The sequence below is a fragment of the Aptenodytes patagonicus genome, chromosome 1, assembly GCF_965638725.1.
Source record: "Aptenodytes patagonicus chromosome 1, bAptPat1.pri.cur, whole genome shotgun sequence".
Classification (NCBI taxonomy): Eukaryota; Metazoa; Chordata; class Aves; order Sphenisciformes; family Spheniscidae; genus Aptenodytes; species Aptenodytes patagonicus.
This window is the reverse complement of record NC_134949.1, coordinates 65,592,557-65,616,143: the sequence shown is the minus strand read 5'-3', so window position 1 is coordinate 65,616,143 and position 23,587 is coordinate 65,592,557. Positions and strand designations below refer to the sequence as shown.

At 46.7% G+C, this 23,587-nt stretch overlaps 1 protein-coding gene across 3 annotated transcripts; it reads right to left on the bottom strand.

Moving 5' to 3' along the window:
* Positions 1–819: 819 nt before the first annotated feature.
* Positions 820–22,574, bottom strand: LOC143161329 (wee1-like protein kinase 2). 3 transcript variants are annotated; one of them, XM_076340263.1, is made up of 16 exons: positions 21,570–21,928; positions 17,725–17,924; positions 16,785–16,833; positions 14,159–14,331; positions 13,375–13,496; positions 11,378–11,524; positions 10,457–10,558; positions 10,037–10,122; positions 8,959–9,129; positions 8,728–8,870; positions 5,920–5,962; positions 4,487–4,547; positions 3,384–3,524; positions 2,626–2,713; positions 2,316–2,404; positions 820–985 (listed from the first exon to the last, which is right to left on the bottom strand). In XM_076340263.1, exons 1-16 carry the CDS (start codon positions 21,900–21,902, stop codon positions 939–941), a joined length of 1,995 nt encoding a protein of 664 aa, XP_076196378.1. In that variant the 5' UTR covers positions 21,903–21,928; the 3' UTR covers positions 820–938. The 3 variants fall into 3 exon arrangements, with proteins under 3 accessions (XP_076196378.1, XP_076196370.1, XP_076196363.1); XM_076340248.1 differs by lacking the exons at positions 820–985; positions 2,316–2,404; positions 2,626–2,713; ... (1 more) ...; positions 4,487–4,547; positions 5,920–5,962 and adding exons at positions 6,465–7,778; positions 22,500–22,574 and having other exon boundaries at positions 21,570–21,944; XM_076340255.1 differs by lacking the exons at positions 8,728–8,870; positions 8,959–9,129; positions 10,037–10,122; ... (5 more) ...; positions 17,725–17,924; positions 21,570–21,928 and adding an exon at positions 6,084–6,100.
* Between the last annotated feature and the right edge of the window lie 1,013 nt (positions 22,575–23,587).

Here is a 23,587-nt window from a genome sequence, read left to right as displayed (position 1 = left end):
TTTTTCTTTCCCTGTTCACATCACGCTGTACTACAGTGGGAATTTCACCACTTCTCCGTGTAACAGAATGAAACACCTTTTAGTTGTGCAATTTTTTACTAACAATACTAGTAATTCTCAGTCTTTCTGACAATAAGACAAAGTTAAAGCAAAATAAACGCCACTCCCACATTAACTGAGAATCCCGGACCAGGAATGTTTTCCACACGCTATTGCAGGCCTCTCGAAAGGAACAGCCAAGGCAGCCGTTCCTCCAGCTCCTCCTGATGGCAAACGATGGGCATAACACCCTAACAAGGTACTGGGATGAGAACGTTGATGTCATCATGGAGTCATCGTATGTCAAATGCCATCATAAGGAAGACCTAAGCACATGACCAAAACAGGGTGTGGTGAAAGACACCAGCCGATTTGATCAAATGCTATGATCAGTGGAGGGGCAGACACAAATGCACAGAAGGCCTTTTCAGGCTGAGCACCAGCTGAGTTTAAACTTACTGTCTAATTAATGACTTAGCTAAGGAAAAACAGAGAATGACACCGATAAAACAGGAGGGATGTTAACACTGAGAGGTGATTAGGCTGTCAGGCCCCGCGAGACAGAACAGAGATTGTTAAGGCAGCCAAGGAGATAAGGTTTGAAAATGGCTGAAGATGCAAAGGGTGACTTCCATTTACATATTCATAAGCTCAAGAATTAATATAGCTGCCTGGGTTACCTTTTCTCTTAAGAACGAACAAAAAAGAAAGAAATCCAAACCATGATGAACAGAGAGAAAGCACACAGGAAAACAAAACAAAACACACAGAGATACCCTATAGGTATCAAACATTTTATTTATTTTTTCAAGAAACTACAGCAATATACGTGATTCCAGAATTATGAAGCACTGTTAAACACAAGGAATGAAATGGCCTGGGTCCAAGCACTAACGACCTCACACCTTTTCCTTCGTACCACCATCACTCAGAAAAATTACATTATCTGAAAAGAAATAAAGAACATTTAACCTTCAGGATTGTTTTGCCCTGTTGCAAGGCTGCAAACCCACAAAGACAACCTATTTGTGTTAAAATAACCTGCAAAGACATGTATTTCAAAGAAGAATAGCTCGTAAAATAAAACAGTGTCTGATACAGGGTTCTTGCTCTATCTCCCCAGAAAGCTGACAATTCAAGGTGACCATATATATACACAATGAAACAAGCGTGCTAAACCTGATGATCACAGTCAAAGATACCAGAAACATTTTAAACTAATAGTTTAATTCTTTGACTATCATCTCTATCAGTTATAGCTTATTTCCTTCTTATTTTATCATTTTCAGTATGCACTACCATGTCATCAGTCTACGGGACTATAGGAAGCTCGTATTTCATCAAGCCTCAGTAATTTCTAAAGCACTTTGAGACTGGGGATATTGCACACGAAGAAGAAACCATTAGGATAAATACTAATTAAAAAGAGACTTGCTTCTCCCCTCCAGCTATTTATAAACGGCAACCTACAGCACTGCTAGCTGAACTGTTCATGTGAAAGTTTGATTACTATTGTTTTAAAGAAGCTACACAGCAGAAACATCCAGAATTGTGGTTGGTTTCTTTTCCTTCTCCTCTGGCCCAGTTTTTTTTAGATATACTTGTGTAACAGAAATGTTTGCTCTACTACCCAATTATTTTAGCCCTCCCTCAAAAGCCACAAGATAGTGGCTCTACCCACAGTAAAGATGTAGGATGCTCACGCTATTTAAAGGCTCAAGGAAAAAGCTGAGTTTCCCAGTTCTCTTCTTCATTGTGTCTACCCAAGGGACAAGTCTACTCCCTATCCATTCTGTGCTCTTCTTACCACTACTGGCTACCAGACTGAGGTCCTTCTAAATTCTCCATCAAGTTATCCCCGCATAAAGTATCTTTCACAAACAGAGGTCCTTAAAGTTGGTGAAGCCTCCAGTCTTAAACAGGAAGAAAAAATTCCCTACCAAACTGAGACAAAGCTACTAAACAAATTCTGCTTAGAAAAGGAATCTGCCTGACCTGCAGTACTATGTACCAGTGTTCTTAAAAACACACAGTATCTACCTGCTGCACCAACTGGTCTGTGTGAACAAACTATGCAACAGTTTGCAACTATATGCTCTCATTTTCTGTCTTCACAAGCAGTGCCAGAGGACATCCAGTGGTACAGCCTATTCACTCTCTCGAAATCCCCAGGTGTGGATTCTGAGGATGCAGACAAACCAAGCTCTATTTCAAAGGTCCTCCACCTCCTCTCCATTTTAAAAGGGCAAGGTAGGCATCGGTATGTTGTTCCTTACCTGCTATAATTGTTGTGGCCTGCCGCCTCACATTGTTTTTGTCTGTATATTCACCATAGTCTATCTTCCCTTCAACATAGAGTCGAGCACTGAAAAAATGAAGAATTTGATTCTGGTCAGAGAACTGTATGGCTGTTTTCCCCTCTGTATCTGATTCTGAATACACAGGCTTTTGCCTCACTTGTCTGTAGCGTGTCTGCTAACTTATTTTATGGCACTTCTATCTTAGTATAGCTCCTGGTCACCATAATTATTACATCAATCGATTACTAAGGCATTAAGTCCTCAACCGCATTTGTTATTCACTTACCCCTTCTTCACATACTGATACGTAACATCTCTGAGGCCTGGTCTGAAGACAGAAATCCTGTGCCATGTCGTCTTCTGACTGATATCACCTAAGTTACATAAAAATAACAAAGTTGGATGCCAAATCCTCTTTTTGACGCAAGCCTCAGAAATTAGTTTCAACGCATTGGTGTTCTCAAATTATGAAAAGTGATGTGAAAATGGATGTATACTAGCACTCGACCTCCCACTCCATACTAGAACTCAATGTTCCACTCATCTGCGCCCAAATGAAAGTATCATGCAGAAGCACAGTTCAAACCGAGAGATCAGTTCTCCTGGAAGCCAGTGCTCATACTAGAAGAATTTTTTTCCCTTCACACACTCTGCATTGAAGAAAAGTTAGAGAGACATCTGTAGCTGCAGACTGATGGAAAAATCAAAGAGAAAATGTATCGTTCTTTTTTTTTCCCCCCTCTTGGAATAGAAATTAGAGTATGGAACCTGCTACACCTTTGGCAACCCCAACAGTGAAAAACTGCCAACTCAACACTCTTTCCTCTCCTCCAGAGGAAGGTGGACATGCAGATCTTTATTCAGTACATGCTGCTGGGGATCAGTAAGAGACACACAAATGCACCCGCATCTCTGCTGACCTCAAAGGAACTTCCCTGCACCCAAGAGATTTACACAGCAGCCTGAAGACAAAGCGCGGTGCTACTGAATATGCAAACATGACCTCGGAACATGGCAGAAGCACGTTGCTAATTGCAGACTCACCTCCCTGGGTTACATCACCATCCCCTGTTCGCCACATCTCATTGGTTGCAAGAGAGAATATGGTAACGGGATTTTTTCCTTCCACTTGCCTCATGATAGGGTCCTGTCCAACCCGACCAAGTAACTGAACGCGATTCATGGCTGAAACGCGAGAGAGTAAATACATATACGGGTGAATTATGATTCTTCTAATCATGGCAAGTCGTAAGTCGGCAGCTTTTCTCAAGGGCCAGAACAATGACTTTCTGCATCTCCTAACCATTTTTCAAGCTCTTGTGACTTTTGGCTTATTCAGGCCCTGCAGATGGTTGACTGTGCCTGTACTATCATTATCACTGCTCAGTAAGCTCATTTGGAAAGCTAAAGGTTCTTTATTCTTTCTGTGCCTTTATCATCTTTTTCACAGACACATCCATATGTCACTTGAGACTATTTTGCATTTACTTACCTTGACTTTTATTTTTTCATTATGATAAAACCATAGTATTGCATTGTTTTGTCCTTAAAACAATACCTTTAAAACAACAAAGTTGCATTATTACACCCCATCCTCTGAATTAGAGGGTCACTAGTTTTTACAGAGGTACCAGGACTGGGTGGACACAATTTATTCCTTCTCCTTGTTGAAGGACAACTGGAGGAGGTCAGGGGAGCATCACTTTTGCACAATGAGCACGTGAACTGAATGGTAAGGTCTGAAGCGTACACCTGGAGCAAATCATGCTGGGGCAGCAGCACCCAAACAAGTCCCCCAGGCACACGGGAGTCTGACAAACAAGCACACGAGACACCTAAATGCAGGTATTAGAAAACACGACAATAGCGTACCCGATTCACTGCCACTGATAAGGCAGGACTACCTGCCTTTTACAGGCTGTACTCCATGTCAGGGCTTTTTTCTTTTCCCCCTCAAGGGCTGCTTGACTTGACAAAGACCAGACAGGAAGCTACTTAAGAGTCTGTTTGAAACAAGGCATTCTAAGTTACTGCATTCAGGAGCTACCATTCCTAACTGTTCCTCTCCTGGCATATTTCAGCCATTCTAAAACCAAGATAAAACCCACAAAGAGTACCAGCTAAGTTTCATCTCAGGAGCTACTTACATCTTTCCAGTACCAACGAGCCAACTGTATCAGACTCATGTCTTACAAACTGGCAAAGCACCTGAAGGAACAGACAGATGTTAGTTTCCAAGACACAAAGTATGAACAGTATTCACGTGCTTTTACACCTCGTTTTCCGAACACTTTCAGGGGTTTTGCAAGTATGTTCTTTTCTGGTAACTTACGGGGGAACTGAGGGAAGAAATCCGTTCAGCTAAATGAAGCCAATAGGATTATTCAAAGAATATTTGGTTAAACTGGGGTTAAAAAACTGCCTACGAAAACAAATGGCCCAAAGGTACATTATTTCAGCAATTATTTTGGGGACGTGCAGTAACTACTGTTTTTCTGTAATATGTGACGGGGGGGGGCGGGTTTGAAGTGGAACGGTTGTTTAGTTGGCTGGGCTTCGGTTTTTGGAAACAAACAGGTTTGATAGTTTCATCAACTTTCTGCTTCACTTCAGAGATTAACAAGATGCGCCCCAAATGTACATCTACCCACCACCATAAGCAGTACGATGCACTGATAACCCCTCGTTCCCAAGCAAACAGCAAATCAAGGCCACAAAAACCCGACTGCTGCAGCTAAACACAAGCGAGAAAAAGAAAAGGAACCGACTTGACGCTGGCAAACATCATGTCCTAGAAGAAAGGAGAAAAGAAAAGCCCAGGAACACCTCTGTAAGAAGGAACTGGAAGAAAAAGCTTATCTCCTATAACAAGTGGTTGCACAACTTAAAGAAAGGCGAGACCGACAGTCCTGCGTGGAACAGAGGAGCTGAACCGGAGGAAATGCAACTTGCAAAACAAAAGCTCTTTGGCGTGTCTGTAGGGTTCACTGATGTACATGCAAATCACCCAAGACTCATTCCGTGCGTTAAGCCGGATCTTTTAATACATCGTTTTTTCGGCGCTGCGGTAAAGGCACCAGCAGCTACAGCTGGCCCGTGTTGGGAAAGCCGCCCGCCGGTAGCACGCCTCAGCCGCGGCTCTGCGAACGCCCCGCCCGGCAGCAGAGCGCTCCTCCGGCCCCCGCAGCCCCCGGAGGCGAGCGGCTTCCCCGCCGGGCGGCGCGGGTTCGGGACCCTCGGTTATCCCCGCACCTCGCACGTTATAACGCCGCGCCTGGGGACGGCGGCGAAAGCCAGCCCCCGCGACGAGAACGCTACTGCAGGCCCCGCGGCGGGCTGAGAAGGGGCAGGAGCAGCTTCTCCTCGCCGCCGCCCGCCCCCCCGCGGCGGGAGGGCTTTTGGCAACCCCGCCCCCCCCCCGCGGCTCCCACGGCGCTGCGGCCGCCCCGGGGGCGTAGAGCCAGGGCCAAACTCCCGCTGGAACCGCAGCCTGGCCCCAGGGCCCGGGGGAGGGGAGCGCCCCTCCCTCAGGAAACCGTTAAACCGTCACCCACGGCCCCGGCCCCCCGCACGGCCCTACCTGCCACGCCGGTCGCCGCAACATGCCGCCGCCGCCGCCACGCCTGCGGAGGGAAAAGCACGGCTGAAGCAGCGCCAGGGGGAAGCCCCGGCCCGCCGCCAACCCCCCCCCCCCCCCCCCCCGACCCGCCCGCCCGCTCCCGCCCGACCCACCGTCCTCCGCACCTCTCCCGCCGCCGCCCCGCAGCGCAATGGCCGGAAGCGGAAGGGAGGCGACGGGTCCTGCGCAAAGAGGGTCCGGGCGGAAACGCCACCCTCTCCCCCGCCGGCGGCTCTGCGGGGACCCGCGGCGGGGAGCGGCCCGGGGGGAGGGGGCCGGGAGAGGGCAGCGCAGCGCGCCACGGCCGAGCCGGCTCCTCGCCCCGTGCGGAAACGGGCGGGAGCGGCGCGGCCTCCTGCGGGGCGGGAGGAGGGTCCTCCCGCCGCCAGCAGCGGCCAGCGCCCGCCCCCAGCCACCCACCGTCAGACTTTCGCCCGCGGGTGACCGAGATCTCCCGGGTGGCGGGGAAGGAGGCCCGAAGGAGAAAAGAAAAAGTCACTCCGTCGTAGGTAAAAGGATTAAAATCTTTATTTGCACGTTTCGCTTCTCAAAGGGTAGGATCTAACAGTTTAAAAGCCAGCACTGTCCAACACTTGAAAACAAACCAGTAAAACCTGCAAATAGCCAAGTTACCAACTTTACACTCTCCCTCGTAAGAGTACACCGGTCATGTCCAACTACCACGGCTAGACGTACAGCCGACAAGGATCCAGAAAGTGCCTTAAGCGGGGTGCGGGGGGGACGGAGATTTAATAAATATACACCCACTTTACAGAGGCAACTCCAAACCAAACTGACAAGGCCCAAAAAGCCGCTTCTGACTTCCCAAGGCCGCAGCTCTCGGGCAGGTAGTTGCACCACGTGTAATATACTGGAAGGGAAATGGGTACACAGACCCACCCACCAGCACGCAACAATCGTTTCCCCTTCCCCCGCTTTAAGCAAGGAGTCCTCGCCGACTGGCATAAAACAAGTCGGGCATCAGGGACTAGTCTGCAGAATCTTAACCACATCAGCTACGCGATATTGTGCCTGTTGCTGAAAGTTAAGGGAGGGGAAGTTTTCTTTCAAATTCCACAAGTAAGGCCCCCTTAACTCAAAGTGTTTCCTTTTACTCTTTGTCCCCCTCAGTGAAATGCCACTCGAACTGCATCCCAAGTCCACCAGGACTGCTATGTAACCAGCCTGCCTCCTGATGCGTAGTTAAAACTCTCTATCATAGTCTCCACCTCCTCACTTCTAGGAGGACCCAAGCTGTAGATGCTGTCTCCATGTACAGCCACTGTCTCCCCTTTAAAGATACGCAGGTGGCCAGAGTGTTAAGACCACACAAACATCATCAATAATAGGGCCCAACTAAACAGAGAGGGAGGCGAGTAGAGGAAATGCCATCCTTTCCCTTGTATGGCAAAGCTATTCTTAGTCTAGAACAAGACCAGTTACACAAGAAATTAAACATGTAAAAGACTGAGGACAATAATCTTAAATCCCATGATCTGACACTTGTAAGCTAGCCATTCTTCCCTCAGCCAACATCTCATTGTAACTAATGAGGGAACCAAAAACCACGACAGGGAGAGCTAATATGGGGCATTGGTTTGTGCAGACCCTCTGCTTTCACAGGGCCGTTCAGCAGCCAGGGCTTTTTGGACAACACAGAAGTTCAGTAACCCAAAGTAAAGCTAAATGAGCGACAGCTCTTCCCTCCCACCAGGCGCTTGCTGTTCTGCTTAGAAGAGGTTTCAGACTCTTGCAACTTGGCACTTCCTAAGGGCTGGTCCTTCATGAGGGTCTGGGCAAGGCGGGCTGCTTTAAGTTCCCTGCAGGGGGGAGATGGAAGGAAGAGGAGAGGAAGAAAACCGTGTCATGTATGAATCCCCATCAGCTACAGAAGAAAGCTATGAACAGTCTTGCACAAGAGGGTTACTGCAGTACTCCAGCATTGCTGGAGAGTGGTGACTTTTGACACCAGAGGGTAACAGGAAGATTACTGTGGGTTTTGTTAGAGTTTCTGCGTCAGAACAGATCAGCTTTGAAGGTTTAACCAAAAGAAAGCTATGCATCACATCAGCACCACACACCTAGACTGGCACCAGTATGAAGAGCCCCTAGCTCAGTTTTTCTCCCATTGTTTCAGATATTTGTGAATGGTGGAACTTAGATCATTGCCATCTCGTGCAGCACAAATACCTAATAAAGGCACATGCTTCTTTTCCATTGCCTTATTTCCCTGATGCTTGCTGCTCTCCCAGAGCATGTGCTCTCCTAGCTACACGGAAAACCTATTCCCCAGCTGACTATTGCACTAAGAGGGGTGGTGGGGCATTTCCTAGATCCCAGCACCTCAAAACATTACTGCCCACAGCAGTGAGAGGGAGCAAGGGGAAAAAGGATGTCTGCCACCACCTGATATTTCTTTTCCTTCTCTGCTAGACCACTATCTCAGTGCAGTATCAATTCCTCATCTGCCCACTGGCTGCATATTGTATCAGCCTTTTCCATCACTGGTGGTTGCAGCAAGCGTGCAAGTTCACTGCTCTAACTTTGCCAACTCCTCAAAGCCAGAAGTGAACCGCAGCTGCTTACCACAGTTGCTTGAGTACTATGGGTCCCTGCTACAGCCCCATCACCCTCCCAGCTCCAGGCACAGGAGCTGACTGGGTATTTCTGCACGCTGGGTCTCCCAACACTACCACCCTACATTCAAGCCTGGTGACCAGCACTTGTTGTGCCCATGTCTTCTCCCCTTCATGCCCAAGCCAGCCCTACCTTTCCAGCATGGCAGTCTTGCACTTCTCCACATTTAGCTGCTTCTGGAGCTGCACAGCTTTTCCACGTGAAGGACGGAGAACTGGATGTTTAGTAAGAGCTGTGGCAGAAGGTCTTTCCACTGGGTCAGGATGGATCATGAGCTAGAAGGCAAAGGAGTTCAGGGTTTAACACTCCCTCTGTCACATGCCAACTGGAAAAACCTCCATTCTGTCAAGACTACTTCCTCACCTTGAGGAGTTCAAGAAAGCGATGAGGAAGCTTCTGGGGGATTGGCGGGATATTGCCTTTGCGGATGTGGTGCCACATGGCCCCGTTGTGAGGCAGCGGTGCCGTGCCGGCCGCTAGAGCTACTGTGAGTGCCAGGGCAAATATGTCTGCCTTTGGCAAATAGCAGTATTGCTGCGGAGAGAAGAAACAGTTATAGAAAGGGAATGTCTTGCCATACTGAACAGAGGTGGGTTGGGATACCAGCTCAAAAAGAAACCACCAAACAAGCATATATATGACACTGCCTTCACCATCCCAGTTAGCTGTTTTCTCCTCTTTAGGATAAAAACATTGATAGCAAGTGGTATTGGTAACTAATAGCACGTTAGCTTTCACCCAGTCATGAGGAGCTTGCAGCCCACATTAGGATCACCGCAGCAAATCCAGAGGACAGCCTAACGAACATGTGCCTCCAGCCTTCACCACAAGGCAATAAGCTAGCCATGCCCAACTAAAACTAAAGATTGCATGTGATATATTGACCTAACAGTTCCTAAATCCACTTGCAGCACAAAAAATACACTGTCACTTAAATACCCAAGTTGATGAACACATCCAAGCTGGCTGTTACATACCGATTCCCTTTTTGCTTACTGGCTAGAGTGGCAAAACTGCAGCCAGTTTAAGAGGTGTGCTGCGCCTCCCACCCCTCCACACTACCTGATCAGTGTTTCTTGTACAAGGCATTTGTCTGGATGCATATATTCCTCAGTAGTCACATCCAGCAGTTTAATCTCAGCTGGGTGTGCAACATGAAATGTCTCCAAACTGATAAAGGTTTTGTCCCATTCATCCCTTGCAGGCAGAATAGTTGCAATAATCTAATGATAAAGTTACCTATGTAGTACATTAAATATTTATATGACAAGACCTTAATTCTTAATTAAGTGTTAATTTTGCCGATTTCACATCTAGACCAGACACAAGAAAGAGGAGATAAGGCAAGGAATATGCCATGATTCAGTGATTTCACGACAGCGGATCTCTTCCCCACTTGCTCACCACCCTGTTCTCCCCACCATCCCACTAGCAGCTGTACCTCTTGCAAAATCTCATTAGCCAAAAAACGTCTGTCTCCTTCCTCCACCTGGGGGTTTGTTACTGATGTCACATGGCCAAGGTCACCTGAGACAAAGAATGAGCAACTAATGGAGCAAAGTGATGTAGATTTCCCCTCCTCAATAAAAGCCTGCATTTCATAGGCACCAACAGAGCAATGAGGAAATACCAAGTAAGAGAGCAAGCTTGCTCCTACTCGGGAATCTGGGCTTGGAAACAAGCACGTGAGTTTTCTAGGACTTGTCTTCTTAGAGGAATTACTTCTGGTAAGCAGCAGAGGCATTCAGGACTATGCCATCAGTTTTGCATGCAAGTCTCTTCAGCCAGCAGGACAGAGCAGTATCAAGCAGTAATGAGCAGCCCTAATCTTAAGCTAGTTGTAAAGTGGGCTAAAACCTACCGATCTTATACGCCACACCAGAAGAGAATTCATCTTCACTGTCACTCTCTTCCTGCCCAGCAGGGCCCACAGCTGCCAGCTTGTGACAGATGAAGATATTACCTGCAAGACAGTGAAGTTTAGCAATAGTGTGAAATCAGTAGCCAGACTGCAGCAGCCCGACAACTTTGTCGAAATCCTACCTGTCAAGCTAGCTAAGCTTTGCAGCCAGAGAAATTCTGCACATGCTTCCCACCCGTTAGTCTTTCTGCCCAGCTTACATGTTCAGCAATACAGCTGACAGAAGACAGTTGTATCTTGTGCATACAATATCCCAGGGTAATCAGCTTCTCTGCCCCTCCCTCTACTCCCCAAGCTAGAAGCATTTCAGCTGGAAAGAGGAGCTCCACTATGAGGAGGTAACTAGGTGACTGGGGCAGGGGGAGCATTGCCCTGGGGGTGCCCAACCTCAGCTGCAGAGAGGAAAGCTTGTTACTATTTTTTGTGGGAACTTAATCCCTCAGGGTAGGTACAATAAATATTCACTTCTCACTCCAGGTCTCACATAGAAAGGTCAAGTGTTGTGCAACAAGACAGCAGCAAATAAGGAAGTCCCCCATCTTCATTAGCAGCCCTACTTGCTCCAGCAGTATGAAAGTGATTCCCATGAGCCAGGATTATGAAGATCATGAGACAGAAGTAAAATGCTGCTAACTATCAGAGAAGGCTCAGTTTTAGAGCAGCAGTAATGGCAAGAGGTTACCATTGCAAGATGGTAACCATGGCAAGACAAAAAAATAAACCACAAGACATTCACCTTTTAGGGCAAGATTCTCTTTCCTTTGAAGCACTGTAATAGGTCCAGTCAGAAGGACCTATTACAGGTCCTACCCCTAGAGGGTCACTTGGAGGACCCACAAAGGAGAAGAGCACTATACTTACTAGGTTTGATATCCAGGTGCACAAGGCCAGAGTTGTGGATGTATTTTAGCCCCATGGAGACTTGTAACAATATTTCTTTCAGCTCTGCTTCTGGGAAATACTGGCCAAGCTTTGCATTTTCCAGCAGCACATCTTGGAGACTCCCACCTAGGTGAAAACAGCCAGTCTGAGACCTGACAAAGATTTTACGGAGCAGCATGTCTGAAATAGCTTAGTAGAAACCATTGCCCAGAGCACTTGCAGGCTTGCTATTGACAAACCCCGACCAGACCAGCTATATATGCTCTAGTGATCAAACTTGGACATCACCATTTGGCTTCAGCATTTGCATTGCCTCAGAGCGCCCTGCCTCCTGCTTGCCAAGGACCGAGCGACTGCAGTTCTACCTACAGCACCAGAAGGGCTGACCTGGTAGTGATGCTGCTGCTGCAAGTGAACAGTAGAAAAAGTTAATTACTTTTGCCATGCTTACAGGCAGAAAGCAAGTTATAAACGGTGGACCAAGGAAATTAAGCGCCCAACTAGTAGATTTTTGATTGAAGAATGTAACATTTGACACAGAAACAGAGTTTTGTGGGTCTCCATTAAGGCACTGGCTATTTCAGGACTAGTAAATACTATGGCCTCTCTCTCCCCATCAGCCTGCTTTTCACCACTTCTCCTTTAGTCTCAGATGTTCATCCACTAAAATGCAAGAAATGCATCGATGCTGCAGCAATGATCACCACATTTCATGGTTACCTCCACCAGATTTGAAGTCATTACTCCAAACAGCTATCACCATTCATCACTGAGCGCTAAGACTGCAGGAGCAGTTAAAAGATGAGCGCTACATATTTGCCTTCAGCTCCTCTGGTAGCCAGAGGTGTCTTTTCCAATGTCTCCCAAACAGTGGTACGGCCAAGGGCAAATCCAAGTAAGAGTGTCTGTCGTGGTTTAACCCCAGCTGGCATCTGAGCACCACACAGCTGCTTGCTCACTCTCCCCCCCACACCAGTGGGATGGGGGAGAGAATTGGAAGAGTAAAAGTGAGAAAACTCATGGGTTGAGATAAGAACCTCAAGACAATTACCAACTCATGGGTGGTAATAATGGTAATATACAAGGCAAGTGATGCACAGTACAATTGCTCACCACCCACCAACCGATGCCCAGCCAGTCCCTGAGCAGCGGCCCCCCTGGCCAGCTTTCCCCCAGTTTATGTACTGAGCATGACATCATATGGTACGGAATGTCCCTTTGGCCAGTTTGGGTCAGCTGTCCTGGCTGTGCCCCCTCCCAGCTTCTTGTGCACCCCCAGCCTTCTCAGTCGGTGGAGCATGGGAAGCTGAAAAGTCCTTGACTAGTGTAAGCACTGCTTAGCAACAACTAGAACATCAGTGTGTTATCAACACTATTCACATACTAAATCTAAAACACAGCACTGTACCAGCTACTAGGAAGAAAATTACTATCCCAGCCAAAACCAGGACAGTGTCGCACCCTGCCTGCAGCACCCCATTTACAGTTTACCTCATTATTTAGCTCCATTCCTCTACAGCTGTTGAGCCCTCTCTTCTAGCCAAGATGCAAGGTGCCTTCATCTCAACCAGGTAGCCACTCTTCAAATCATTACTCCCCTTCATTAAGGAGGGTTTTTTTCCAAGATAAGAGCAGTTAACTTAAGTGCCGTGTGAGTCACTCATATCAGGTTTTACCTGGGCAGTCCCAGATGCAGCTCTAAGCATCGGCATGGGGAATATTTTTCCAGGCCAGCCACAGAGGAACAGTTTTAAAATCCCACAAATTAGCGGGTATTCACTACTTGTAAGACATTGGCACCATTCAGAGCTTTGTCTAAATATTATGAGCACTTACTGGATTCTCCATAAATTCTCCAACTGTAGCCCCAGTGCAGCTTGCTTTGTTGTAAGCCAAAACATCCCATATTTAAGCACAAAAGAAGGTAACTGCACCTGTCCCGAGATCTCAGCCTTTAACAATGTCACAGCTCTTACCATTGCAGTGCTCATTTTGGATAATCATGTGATCGTCCTCTGCCCATGCCGAGTAGTAGCGCACAACATGGGGATGGTGTCCAAGGACAGCGTGAGCATAAACCTCGCGCAGTGCCAGTTGCCTGGAGAAGCACACACAGAAAAAGCAGTGGTGACTGGGTGCCAGGGTCCCGCCTGGGACCATGAGAGGAGCTCTGGTTTGTATACTGGCTTGAGAAAGGGAAAGCAGAGGTGTTTAGGACTTTGAGTTCTGGCAAATGGACTGGCTCTCACAGCTGCTGAAGCAAAACCTGCCCTTAAAAAGGATGTTAAGGAATACCACAAAACTTGCTGAGCAGCTGTCAAAAAAAATAACAAGACTTGCTCAGTGATATAAGGGGCAAAGGCAGCTTCAAAGACTTGGCTTCAGCATGCAGGACAACACTAGCTGGTCAATACAGATGTGAGCAGTGCTGGCCACACAGCAGGGCAGGGACATACCACAAATGAACTATGACAGGTATTATTTTAAAGAGGCTGGCTGCATGGACCTGAGGAGTTTAGGTAAGCCGTCATCTCACTGCAATGCATGTGGCTTCTTCCCTTTCTCAGACATTTATGTTCACTAGTCCTAAAGCGATAACTTCACCCACTCTCCCAACTGCTACTTGGGAGTGCAACAGCAGCCAGTTTTTGCTCATGCCACCCCTCAGATACCTTTAGATCCACACTCCCTCCTTCCCCATCACACCTCCCAAGAACATGCCCATCATTTCAACTGGCAGTTTCTAGCTAGCACACTCACTCATCTGAGGATCCTGCCAGAGGCCTCTTGGAGCGTTTGATGGCGTAAACACATCCATCAAGGCGTTTGATGCACTTGTAGACAGAGCCAAATTCCCCCACACCAATTTTTTCTAGTTCCAGGAACTCCTTCTTGTAGCGGGAAACCATATTGCTTTCTTTCAGAGGATATCTCTAGAAGGTCACAAAAACAGCAGAGACACAAGTATGAGTTGAAAGACTCGGATAATAACATCTGTCATGTTTTTAGAGCTGTGTAGCACTTGCTTTCACAGAGCATCCATGTTGCTTCCTCTCCTGGATGTTCATCCAGGCATGTGTGCAAATGTGCTGCCAGTTCTTGAAACACTACCTTCCACTTAGAGATGTTGTGCTTTTGCTGACCACCTAACAAAGGCCATCTTGGCTTGGTTTGGCCAAGGTGTGGTTTTTGGTTTTGGTTTTTTGTTAAATCATGACTTACTAGCCATAGAAGTAGAAATTGCAGCTAAGGAGAATTGTAGTCTAGTTGGCTGTATGTGCCTAAGCCTCCTTGGGTTACTACTATCACATCTCTTCTCTTGGCAGCCCTGCCCAGTTCCTAGACCCATGGCTGATGGGTCAGAGATGAACAGCAGGCAACAATAAAATACTTGTCTTTTGCCCAGCTACTGCAGACTTGAGAAGACCTGTTACCAGCCTTAGTAGGTGGAAGTCCAGTACCTCTGAATTAGCCAGACTCACGTACTGAGCTTGTGTTTAAATAAGAGCTATTGCCTATTTTGAGCTCAGAAGAGAAGCTTGGTGCCTTGGCTTAAGGTGGCCTCAGCTGTAAGAGCTGCTTTACTCTGGCAGCTAAGGTTGCCTGCAGCAAGGACATTCTGCATCAGTTCAGGCTCTCATCAGGTTTGAAACACCAGGTGTTGACTAATGGCAGATTAGCAGGTCTCAGTGTATCTCCCTGTATTCCCAGCTATTTCTCACTGGGAGCCACTTTTCCACAAAGGGATGAAAGCCTGCAGAACAGCTAGAATTGCTACAGTAATGGTCACTAAGGAAATAGGAGCTGCTGGTACTGCTTGTAAAGTGATGTCTACTGGCAGGGGAGATAAGTACAGAAGAGATAAGCAGTGGAGCATGAAGTGAACAATGAGAGAGTGGACTAAGTGATTTTTCTTCACCCTCCTGCATTCCACATATACCACTGCTAGGATTGCTGCTAGTATATGGTATATGACCTTAAAGGGTGGGGGCAAGGAGTTGGTCCTCACAGCCAGTAAGATGTGGCCCATAGGAAACATCAGCCCTTCACAACAGGTTGTATTTCATAAGGCAGCTATATTTTACAGTATCTTAAAAGCTCAGGGAGTAAAGATACCTCCTAGTACACAATTTTATGCCTGTATTATATGCTCATTCTACTCAGCACTGGAGCAGAATAATATTTCAGTAAGCCACAAGTTATTTGAGGCTTTCTTCTAAGGAAAATAATAATTGTGGTAGGCCCGGATGTTACCTGATAGCAGATTTACTCTGCTGCTGTAGTTTTGCCACGGAGACAAGTTTTTCTGCAATACCCGTCTTCTCGGCTAGAGGGTGCCATTATTCTTCCAGTAAGCCTAATTATTTCACAATTACAATGAACAATTCTACCTACCTGCACAAGACAGATACTTCCTTCAAGGGGCTGCTCAGGAAAATTGAAATTTTTTTTTTACCTCATCTGAACACAGATATTTAACTCAGGTTTGGCTTGCTTTCCAGAAGCCAGCTGGATGAGTAGCTTCCCCGCAGATAACACTGGGAAGAAGGAAGAAGGCTGCGGAACACGGGTTCCCACACCAGCCGCCCATCTCTGCCAGTGCAGCTGGCGGTACATGAGACCTCACAGCCCGCCCCGTGCAGCCAGGCCAACACACCCCAGTGCTGAGGTTTGCCAGCAAAGCACAGACATCAGCAACAGCAAGAGAACTTGGTTGTGTTGTAAGACAGTGTTTACTGTCCTGTAGCTATGGTGGGGTCTTCCCTTGGACCCCAAGGCACACAGATACCCCCCCACCAGCTGGATGTTTTCTTACTGAAGGAGAGTACAGAATTTGCTGCCTCAGTTCAGAAGTTTGCCATTTGACTACTGCAACTGAAACTCTGCCCTCAGCCACATCAGAGCCGTTCAGCTCAGTCTGTGTTTTTGCAGTGCAGGTCCATATATTATTTGCAATATAGAAGCCATGTTCTATTCACATCCAAAGATGCTCAGTACACTAATTCCTAGGAACAGCAATACACCTGCTTCTTCAAACCACAAAGGTACAGTCACTATTCAATAATATAGTAATAAAGTAATTACTTTCCCCCTGAGGAACCCAAATTATATTTCCTAGAATGACCTCCTGACCAAAGTCAACGTGTTTTAGGATTACTTGTCAAAGTTTCAGATCTGCTTTAGTAGAAGTTTCCTTTAGAGCTAGGAATCATTTCCAAGTTTGTTGTCTCAAACAAATGTTAACATAAAACTTTCAGCTTGAAATTGTTGTAGGTATTCATCTTCTGCCATAATTTATACTCCAATAGCAGAATAAGTTTCATCAAGCACCAAATCTTTACAAGCATCTTACCCTCTCTGTGGGGGGAAATACAGAGACACTCACCTTGGTAGGTAGCTCCTGTTTTATCTGGTTTCTCGGATCAGGATCCCTCCTATAACAGAAGTTTAGGAAAGTCTGGCTGTATCATTTCAGTGCAGCAATCCAGCTGAGATTTGAAATGAAAACATTTTTCAACAGAATCTCCAAACCTTGCTTCACAGTTTAATTGAAGATGTATTTTGTAGTGTTAATACACAATGAGTTTCTAGTTGAGGCTTAAAGACTGTAGTCCCAGGCTAGGAAGTCAGTTTCCTTTTAGAAAGCCCCCCACATACAAACTTCAGTTGTGCCCGCAGGACAGAGTAGCATCATTCAGGGGCATCATTCTCCCGGCCACCTTATTACTGGTGAAGATGAAGATTACATGGGAGATGACCTTGCACAACAGGCTCCTAGCGAAGGAGAGAACTGCCTCACTGTGCTGTCAAGGGGGATACCCAGCTGAGCATCTGTTACAGTTGGAGTTATGAAAGAAGCTGAACGTCACTGTAGCGCACAGGTATTTGACTAAGTTTGTGTCTTGGTTAACCCAGACCAGATCCAGAACTTCTGCAGGTCGGCAGTAGCCTGCACCCACCTTAAAAGCTGTAATACATGCAAACATGCACCTCATTTCTTTCGAGTTATGGGTATGTGCGTGACTGAATCAAACTCCACTCTACCCATGGTCAGGAAAGAAAGAGGTACAATTTTCTCCTACAGCCATAGCACTGAGGTTAGCTGTTGATCCCCCGCTTACATTTCTGAACAAAGGAAATGATTGATTTTATTTATATTTCTATTACCTTCATATGTCTGCTAATGTTTGCTCTGCAACAATGAATACTATGGAAGTGAATGATTCACTGTTAGCAAATAAGTAATGATGGAGATGTTTAGTATCTGGACTTATCTCCTTCAAACAGTCTCCTTCCCAACTGTTATTTAAGAGTAGTTCACTTACAGCTCTCCTCTGGTCTTCCGCTTGCCATTAGGAAGAAAGAGCATTTGTCGATACGACTCTGGTGTAAAGGGATTAATGTTGACAAGAGAAGCTTGGGTAGAGTCATCCAAGTCAGCACCAGGAGTAAATCTCAGATGTCGGAAGCCTTTGGGTGGGACCTTTGTCCCCGATGAAGGAAATGCTGTCTTTGATAACAGGCTCTGTATTGAGGAAAAAAAAAGTGGCAGATAAACCAGCAAAATGTTTTTGTTGCTGCTTTGTCAGAATAAAATCTCTGCTCTCCTGCAAATCAAGGAGAACTCAACTCCCTTCCTCAGGACAGCTGAATCATTAAAACCCTGCATCCCTAATTTAGTCCTGACAGTTTTCTTCTCCTTCCACAAAGTATTACATTCTTCACTAAGCCCTTTCAGACTCTATTCCCTGCTCACTTGGGTGAGGCCTGCAGAGCATTTTGGCAAGCACAGTCCTCAAGAGGAGCCAGCTGCTCATCTTTCCCACCTACAAGAGACATAGAAATTGCATCATATGTTGCATTAACATGGAAGACCCAGTTCTGTTAAGCCTGGACTGTTGCATCAGTTTGGTCAGGACAGGTTTGTCAGGAGATGAGATAGAACATCACTCAAGTTTCCTTTTGGCTCCCCAGCAATAAGCCGTATTAGTATAGGGGAAGTTGGTAGAAATATTTTTATATGGCTACTGGCAAAGTGACCAGAAAACAGTTCTCCTTGAGAAGGTAAAACTAGAGTTTCAGAAATTTAAGTTCAGAAGGGACCTCTGGATCTTCTGTTGTTCAGCTTCCCACAGAAGACAGGCCATTGGGTTTCACCTACTAGTCCAAAACCTTGGCCTGAGTAAAGCATAACTTCAGAGAAGCACCCAGTCTTGATCTGAAGACAGAAAAATCTACTTGCTTTCCATGATTTGGCCCCTTCAGTAACCATCAGCTTTTTGAAATATAAGTTTGTTTTTACTTGTTTCAGCTTCAGGAGAGTAGTGTAAGGTCTAAAGGGTTTTTTTAACATATCTTTCTTCTAGTTAAAAGCCCTTCAAGAGCCCAGAACTCTCCCTGTCATGAAGATCAAGAGACTTCCATATCTTTTTGATCCAACAGTGGTCTCACTCTTGTGAGTGGACATGTGGCCTCATGATCATACCTAGAGTTACTCCCTTCTCTCACTGAAAGTTTTTGAAGATTAAAAAACCTGGAGCTGCATGCAGTATCCTGCATCCACCTAATTGATGATGCAGTCATGGATATAGCTACTTCTGGGACACATCTCTATTTCTATACCATACTTGGATGTTCAGCTACTGGTTTACCATGACCCTGAAAGTGCTTCTTGATCACTTTCTCAAGCTATGGTCTGCATCTCCTTGCTCTTGGATAGAAAAGTTGTGCATATGGATGTATTAAAAGCAGTATATGTCCAAGCCCAGTTTACCTGTGGAGGAATGGCTGATTCAGCAAGGCCACGATCTGGTATCGCTGAGCAACCCATGTATCAAAAAGTAACTAATACATGCTAACACAGCAGGATGACCACCGGGACTTTCCCGGACAGAACAAAGAACAATGGGCCGGGTAAACAACTGTAACGAAACTGTATCTAGAAGGAGCTGAAGTAAGCGGCTAACATGTCCTGCTGCCAACCGCCAATCGAGTAGAAGCAATAAGCGCGTGGACAGTAACTTTAACCCAATCATAGCTTATAATTGAGCGCGTGTACAGCTGTAATTAACCAACCACAGGTTGTTATGAAGCGCGTGCCTATAGTAGATAACTATATAAACCCTGTTATATGCATGAATAAAGGCGAATGACCATACTCATATTGGGATCCGTCATTACTCCGGAATCGCAACTCCCGCTCCGCCGTCGACACTGAACAAGGGGAAACTCCGACATTTACCCAGCAGCCTAGAAGCTCTGTAGAATTGTGGCTATGTTCTAGTCTAGCCACAAGTCAAGCAAGGGATCTAAAACACCATTGCAGCCTGCTGTTAATGCATGCAATTCCCATCTGCTCTACTAGGGCTTTATTTTGTAATCAAGCAGACTTGTCTCTTGTAACATCATCTGAGAGTAGCTGCTGCCATACAGTGTAAGTAAGGCAGCTAACCGTAACTAGCTCTAGCAATCTGTTCCAGGATTGGGTAAGTCTACAAAATACAATCATCTGCCTCCTCTGCCATGCATCCTAGCTGGGGCTCCAGCACTCATGTGTCTGCAGCTAGATGTGGCTCTGCTCTCTTACCCTTTCTCTCACCTTCAAATGTTCCAAGATCAATGCTCCCAGCTGTGTTTACAAGCAGATTTAGGCCCTTTAGAGCCCACCTTTTGCAGCATGCTTGGAAACCAAGACCTTTCTCCCAGAAGACAGCAAAGGACAAGAAGTTGTTGATTTAGTGCAACTGATGCTCATGGACTACAAGGTGACAAACCACAGGCAGCATGTCTTGAAGCATCCAGCCAACATGTTATCTACATAAGAGCACACAGTGAAGCACCATGCACTACCAGCGGCTCATCTGGTCTGGAAGAGATTCTAGACCTCTCACCTATTTTTAGATGAGACTCAGGGAGATTTGTTATAAAGGGTCATTGCAGGAAATTCTTGGAGTGATGCCATTTAGAGCCGCTTTCCCCTAGAGAGTGGTAGGCCATTCCTCAGTAACTGTGGCCACACAGTTGGTCATATGTGGCCATAGGGTCATCCTTCTCTGCACATAATCAGGTTTCTGGAGGGGGACGAAAGTCAAATCCTAGCTCAGAAGTACCAAAAGGACTGATCTTCTGCGTACCACTTAAGCAAAGGAGCAACCAGTCTATCAGCAGAGCAGGAATATTCAGAGAACTGAAAGAGCTACATTTCATTGCAAGTCTTGAATGCTAGAAGCCAGTGCACACAACAGAAGTTATCTAGGAACAGAGGAGCTGGCAACCGAGACTCCACTTGTGCTCACAGAAGACAAAAAGCAGTTGTATTACATTCTGTACAAAAAGTCTCACAGAAAATAGGGACTGGGATCATTCTCCCAAGAAACTAGCTCAGTAGATAAAAGTTACTTTTTCGGACAGTGACATAGAGGAAGACAGGTTAACCTTCCTCCACAAGCACACATTGATTTGTTACCCCTTCCACAGGGGATTTGCTACCCTGAGAACAGATTCCTGCTTTCCCCAAATTCACTGAGCAGCTCACTCTCACACAAAAAGAGAATCAGCATCACTGAACAACAAGCTGGTTGGAGACTATCCAGACTTGCCAGACAAAGTATACCCCAGCTACAACACCATTTCCAACTTTCTCTTTCAAGAGAAAACCCACTTGCATTCAAAAACGTGCCGAACAGAACAGTCAGGGCAGCTGCCTGTCTCCAGCCTTCCCCTGGAATGACAAGCTCCTTCAAGAGAGATGCATTTATCCCTCTGGGAGTGCAGTGCACACTTCTTACAGAGCTGCTACAGATGTCCACTCCCCTAAGCAGAGTGCGAGGGGCACATGGGCAGCCAAGGCACATAGTTGCTTGTTTTTTTTTTTTTTTTTTAATTTGTTGGCATTGGATCAGTCTGACTTGGTTTTAACAACAGCTTGGAAAGAGTCAAGACACTTGCTCCCACACACAGGTTTCTATTCACACCCACAGAATAACCCTTCCATAGCTAAGGAGCTTGTGATCCAGGTTTCTAAGGGAAGAGTAGAAGGCTAACAACACTAACATTGAAAAAATGCTTTCCACAGGGCTAGCAACAGATCCCCTCACCACCCAACTCAGTGACGTTCCCGCAACACCACAGACCTTGCCTGCTCAGACACGGAGCTGATACATGCCATTACCTTGGGAGTGTGTGGTGTGTCACACAGCTGCAGCTTTTTCCAGGTGATGTGCAGCGGCGTCTCGGCATTACCCTGGCTCTTGCTCACGGCTGGGGAAGGCTTCAGAGTGGGACTCACCCAGGCTTTTGTCCTGCTCAGGAAAATCTCACTAAGCTTTCTCTGAGGGGTTGCTGGCAGAGGACTGCTCCCTTGCCACTTCTGGAACTTGCAGCTCCTGGGGGTGCTCGAGCTTGGGGCGTCCTCCTCGTTTACGCTTCTGTCTTCACTCTCTTCGCCACAACTGGAAAAGTCCAGTCGCTGAATGAATTCATCACTGTTGTCCCAGTCATCCATTTCACCATATGAAACAGAACAGGTATAGCTGATACCGGCCTGCTTTGTTAGAGGGAGAAGGCAACAGCATTATTACACAGGCAGATTAACCATCCTCTTCCTCGCCTTATCAAAGGTATTAGCTCTACTCACCACATGCACTCCCCCACCCCAATCCCTCACACACAGAAGCCTTGATCACTCATAGATGTCATTTGGCAGCATTGGTTAAGGAAGAGTACCCCAGAATTAGCAAATACAAATCCATTCAGTTACTGTTTATGTAACAACAGATTCAGCTTTTCACTTTGTCGGTGCAAGTCAGATACAACTCAGAAGTCACTGCCTTTCCGAGTAAGCCTCCAAGGCAACTTCTCCACCCACCAGTACTTCATCTGGCTACTCTCATCACACACAGAAACAGAGCGATCAAATCCTGAAGAACGCCACACGCCAGCCCTTCCCTCATCCTTTTCTACCTTAAATTTCTCAACCAGACAGAAAGAAAGAACCCACGCTACATACAGCTGTAAAAGCAGAGAGCGCCCCAAGCAGTTACCAGATAGCCTACAGACAACCCTTCTCCTGCCCTGGGACATTTATAACCACCCCACACACCTGGGCCGTTGCTAATGGGAAACATCTGGAGCTCAGCAGCACCTGTGCACAGTTGCCTGTGCCAAGGAAAGCTGGTGGCTGAGGGATTTTGCTGTGGATGTGGATTTGCTGTGCCTGCAACCAGCCCTGCAGGGAGCCAGGGCTCCCTCTGAGTCATCTCCTTGCTTCTGCACACTCTTCCCTCCTCCGGCTTCCCGGGGCCTACAGGGAGGTGATGTTTGCTGACAGCCAGTCTGCTCCATGTTAATCCCATCAGAGATGCAGTCTTTGTGGGCTTTACTTGTATAAGTAATTAGTCTTGTGGTGATGGGGCTTCCTTCTTTTAAGTCTGAATTTCATTTCCTGCATTTAGATGTGTGTTAGTTTGGACAAGCGTTGCAGCCTGCATGGAGAGGTTAGCAGCCCAATTTATAACGTGCTAGACTTCAGGAGAGAGTTAGGGACCATACACAGGTCTTTGTATGGGTTCCCATCTTGAGGTTTCAAGGGAGAGGAGAGAGAAGCTGGCTGCATCGGTGAAGGCAGCCCCGCAGGTAAGGTCGCTCTGCCGCTCGCCGGGAGCGGGTCAATGTCTCCTCTCGCTGCGCCTCTTTCTGTAAAAGACAGGGATCTTTCTGTGCCTTTGTGAGCCTGCGTTTCAAAGAGGGACCAGGGTGAGCTTTAACTAACTGGGAACGAGGTTACGGCAGCCTTTTTTCTTAGCATCAAGGAGAGCCACAGCCCAGAGATGGGGGTTTGTCAGAACCAACATGTGCTTTCCCGTGCACACATCGAGGGGAATTCCCACCAGAAAAAAGAGACATGTCAATCTGAGGTCACTCAGCCCTCCTAACCTGGTCTTTGAATGAAAAGGATGGCCATCTGGGTCTCTGAAATTGCCTGTTAAGACTGTGACTGGCAATTCATTTGATACAGGCCACCAAAGCTGTATTAGGAGGACGTGCCAGGAACTCAGTATTGGTTTTACTGCTGCATCTGGCCCAGAGGTTGTAGCGTTTCTTCCAGGCACAGAGCCTGTCGCTGCCGTGCAGACTCCCTTCTCCTGCAACACAGCTGCTGCGTCTCCCTGCGCCTTACCTTGAGCGAGG

What these genes read in the sequence shown, in the direction of transcription:
- LOC143161329 (XM_076340263.1), bottom strand. Translation starts at nt 21,902, where the DNA reads ATGGATGACTGGGACAACAGTGATGAATTCATTCAGCGACTGGACTTT. An exon ending in ACACACCACACACTCCCAAG is followed by an intron (nt 17,925 to 21,569) that starts GTAATGGCATGT and finishes TCCTCAATACAG; the next exon opens with AGCCTGTTATCAAAGACAGC. An exon ending in CTGGCAGGATCCTCAGATGA is followed by an intron (nt 13,497 to 14,158) that starts GTGAGTGTGCTA and finishes GTGCTTCTCCAG; the next exon opens with GCAACTGGCACTGCGCGAGG.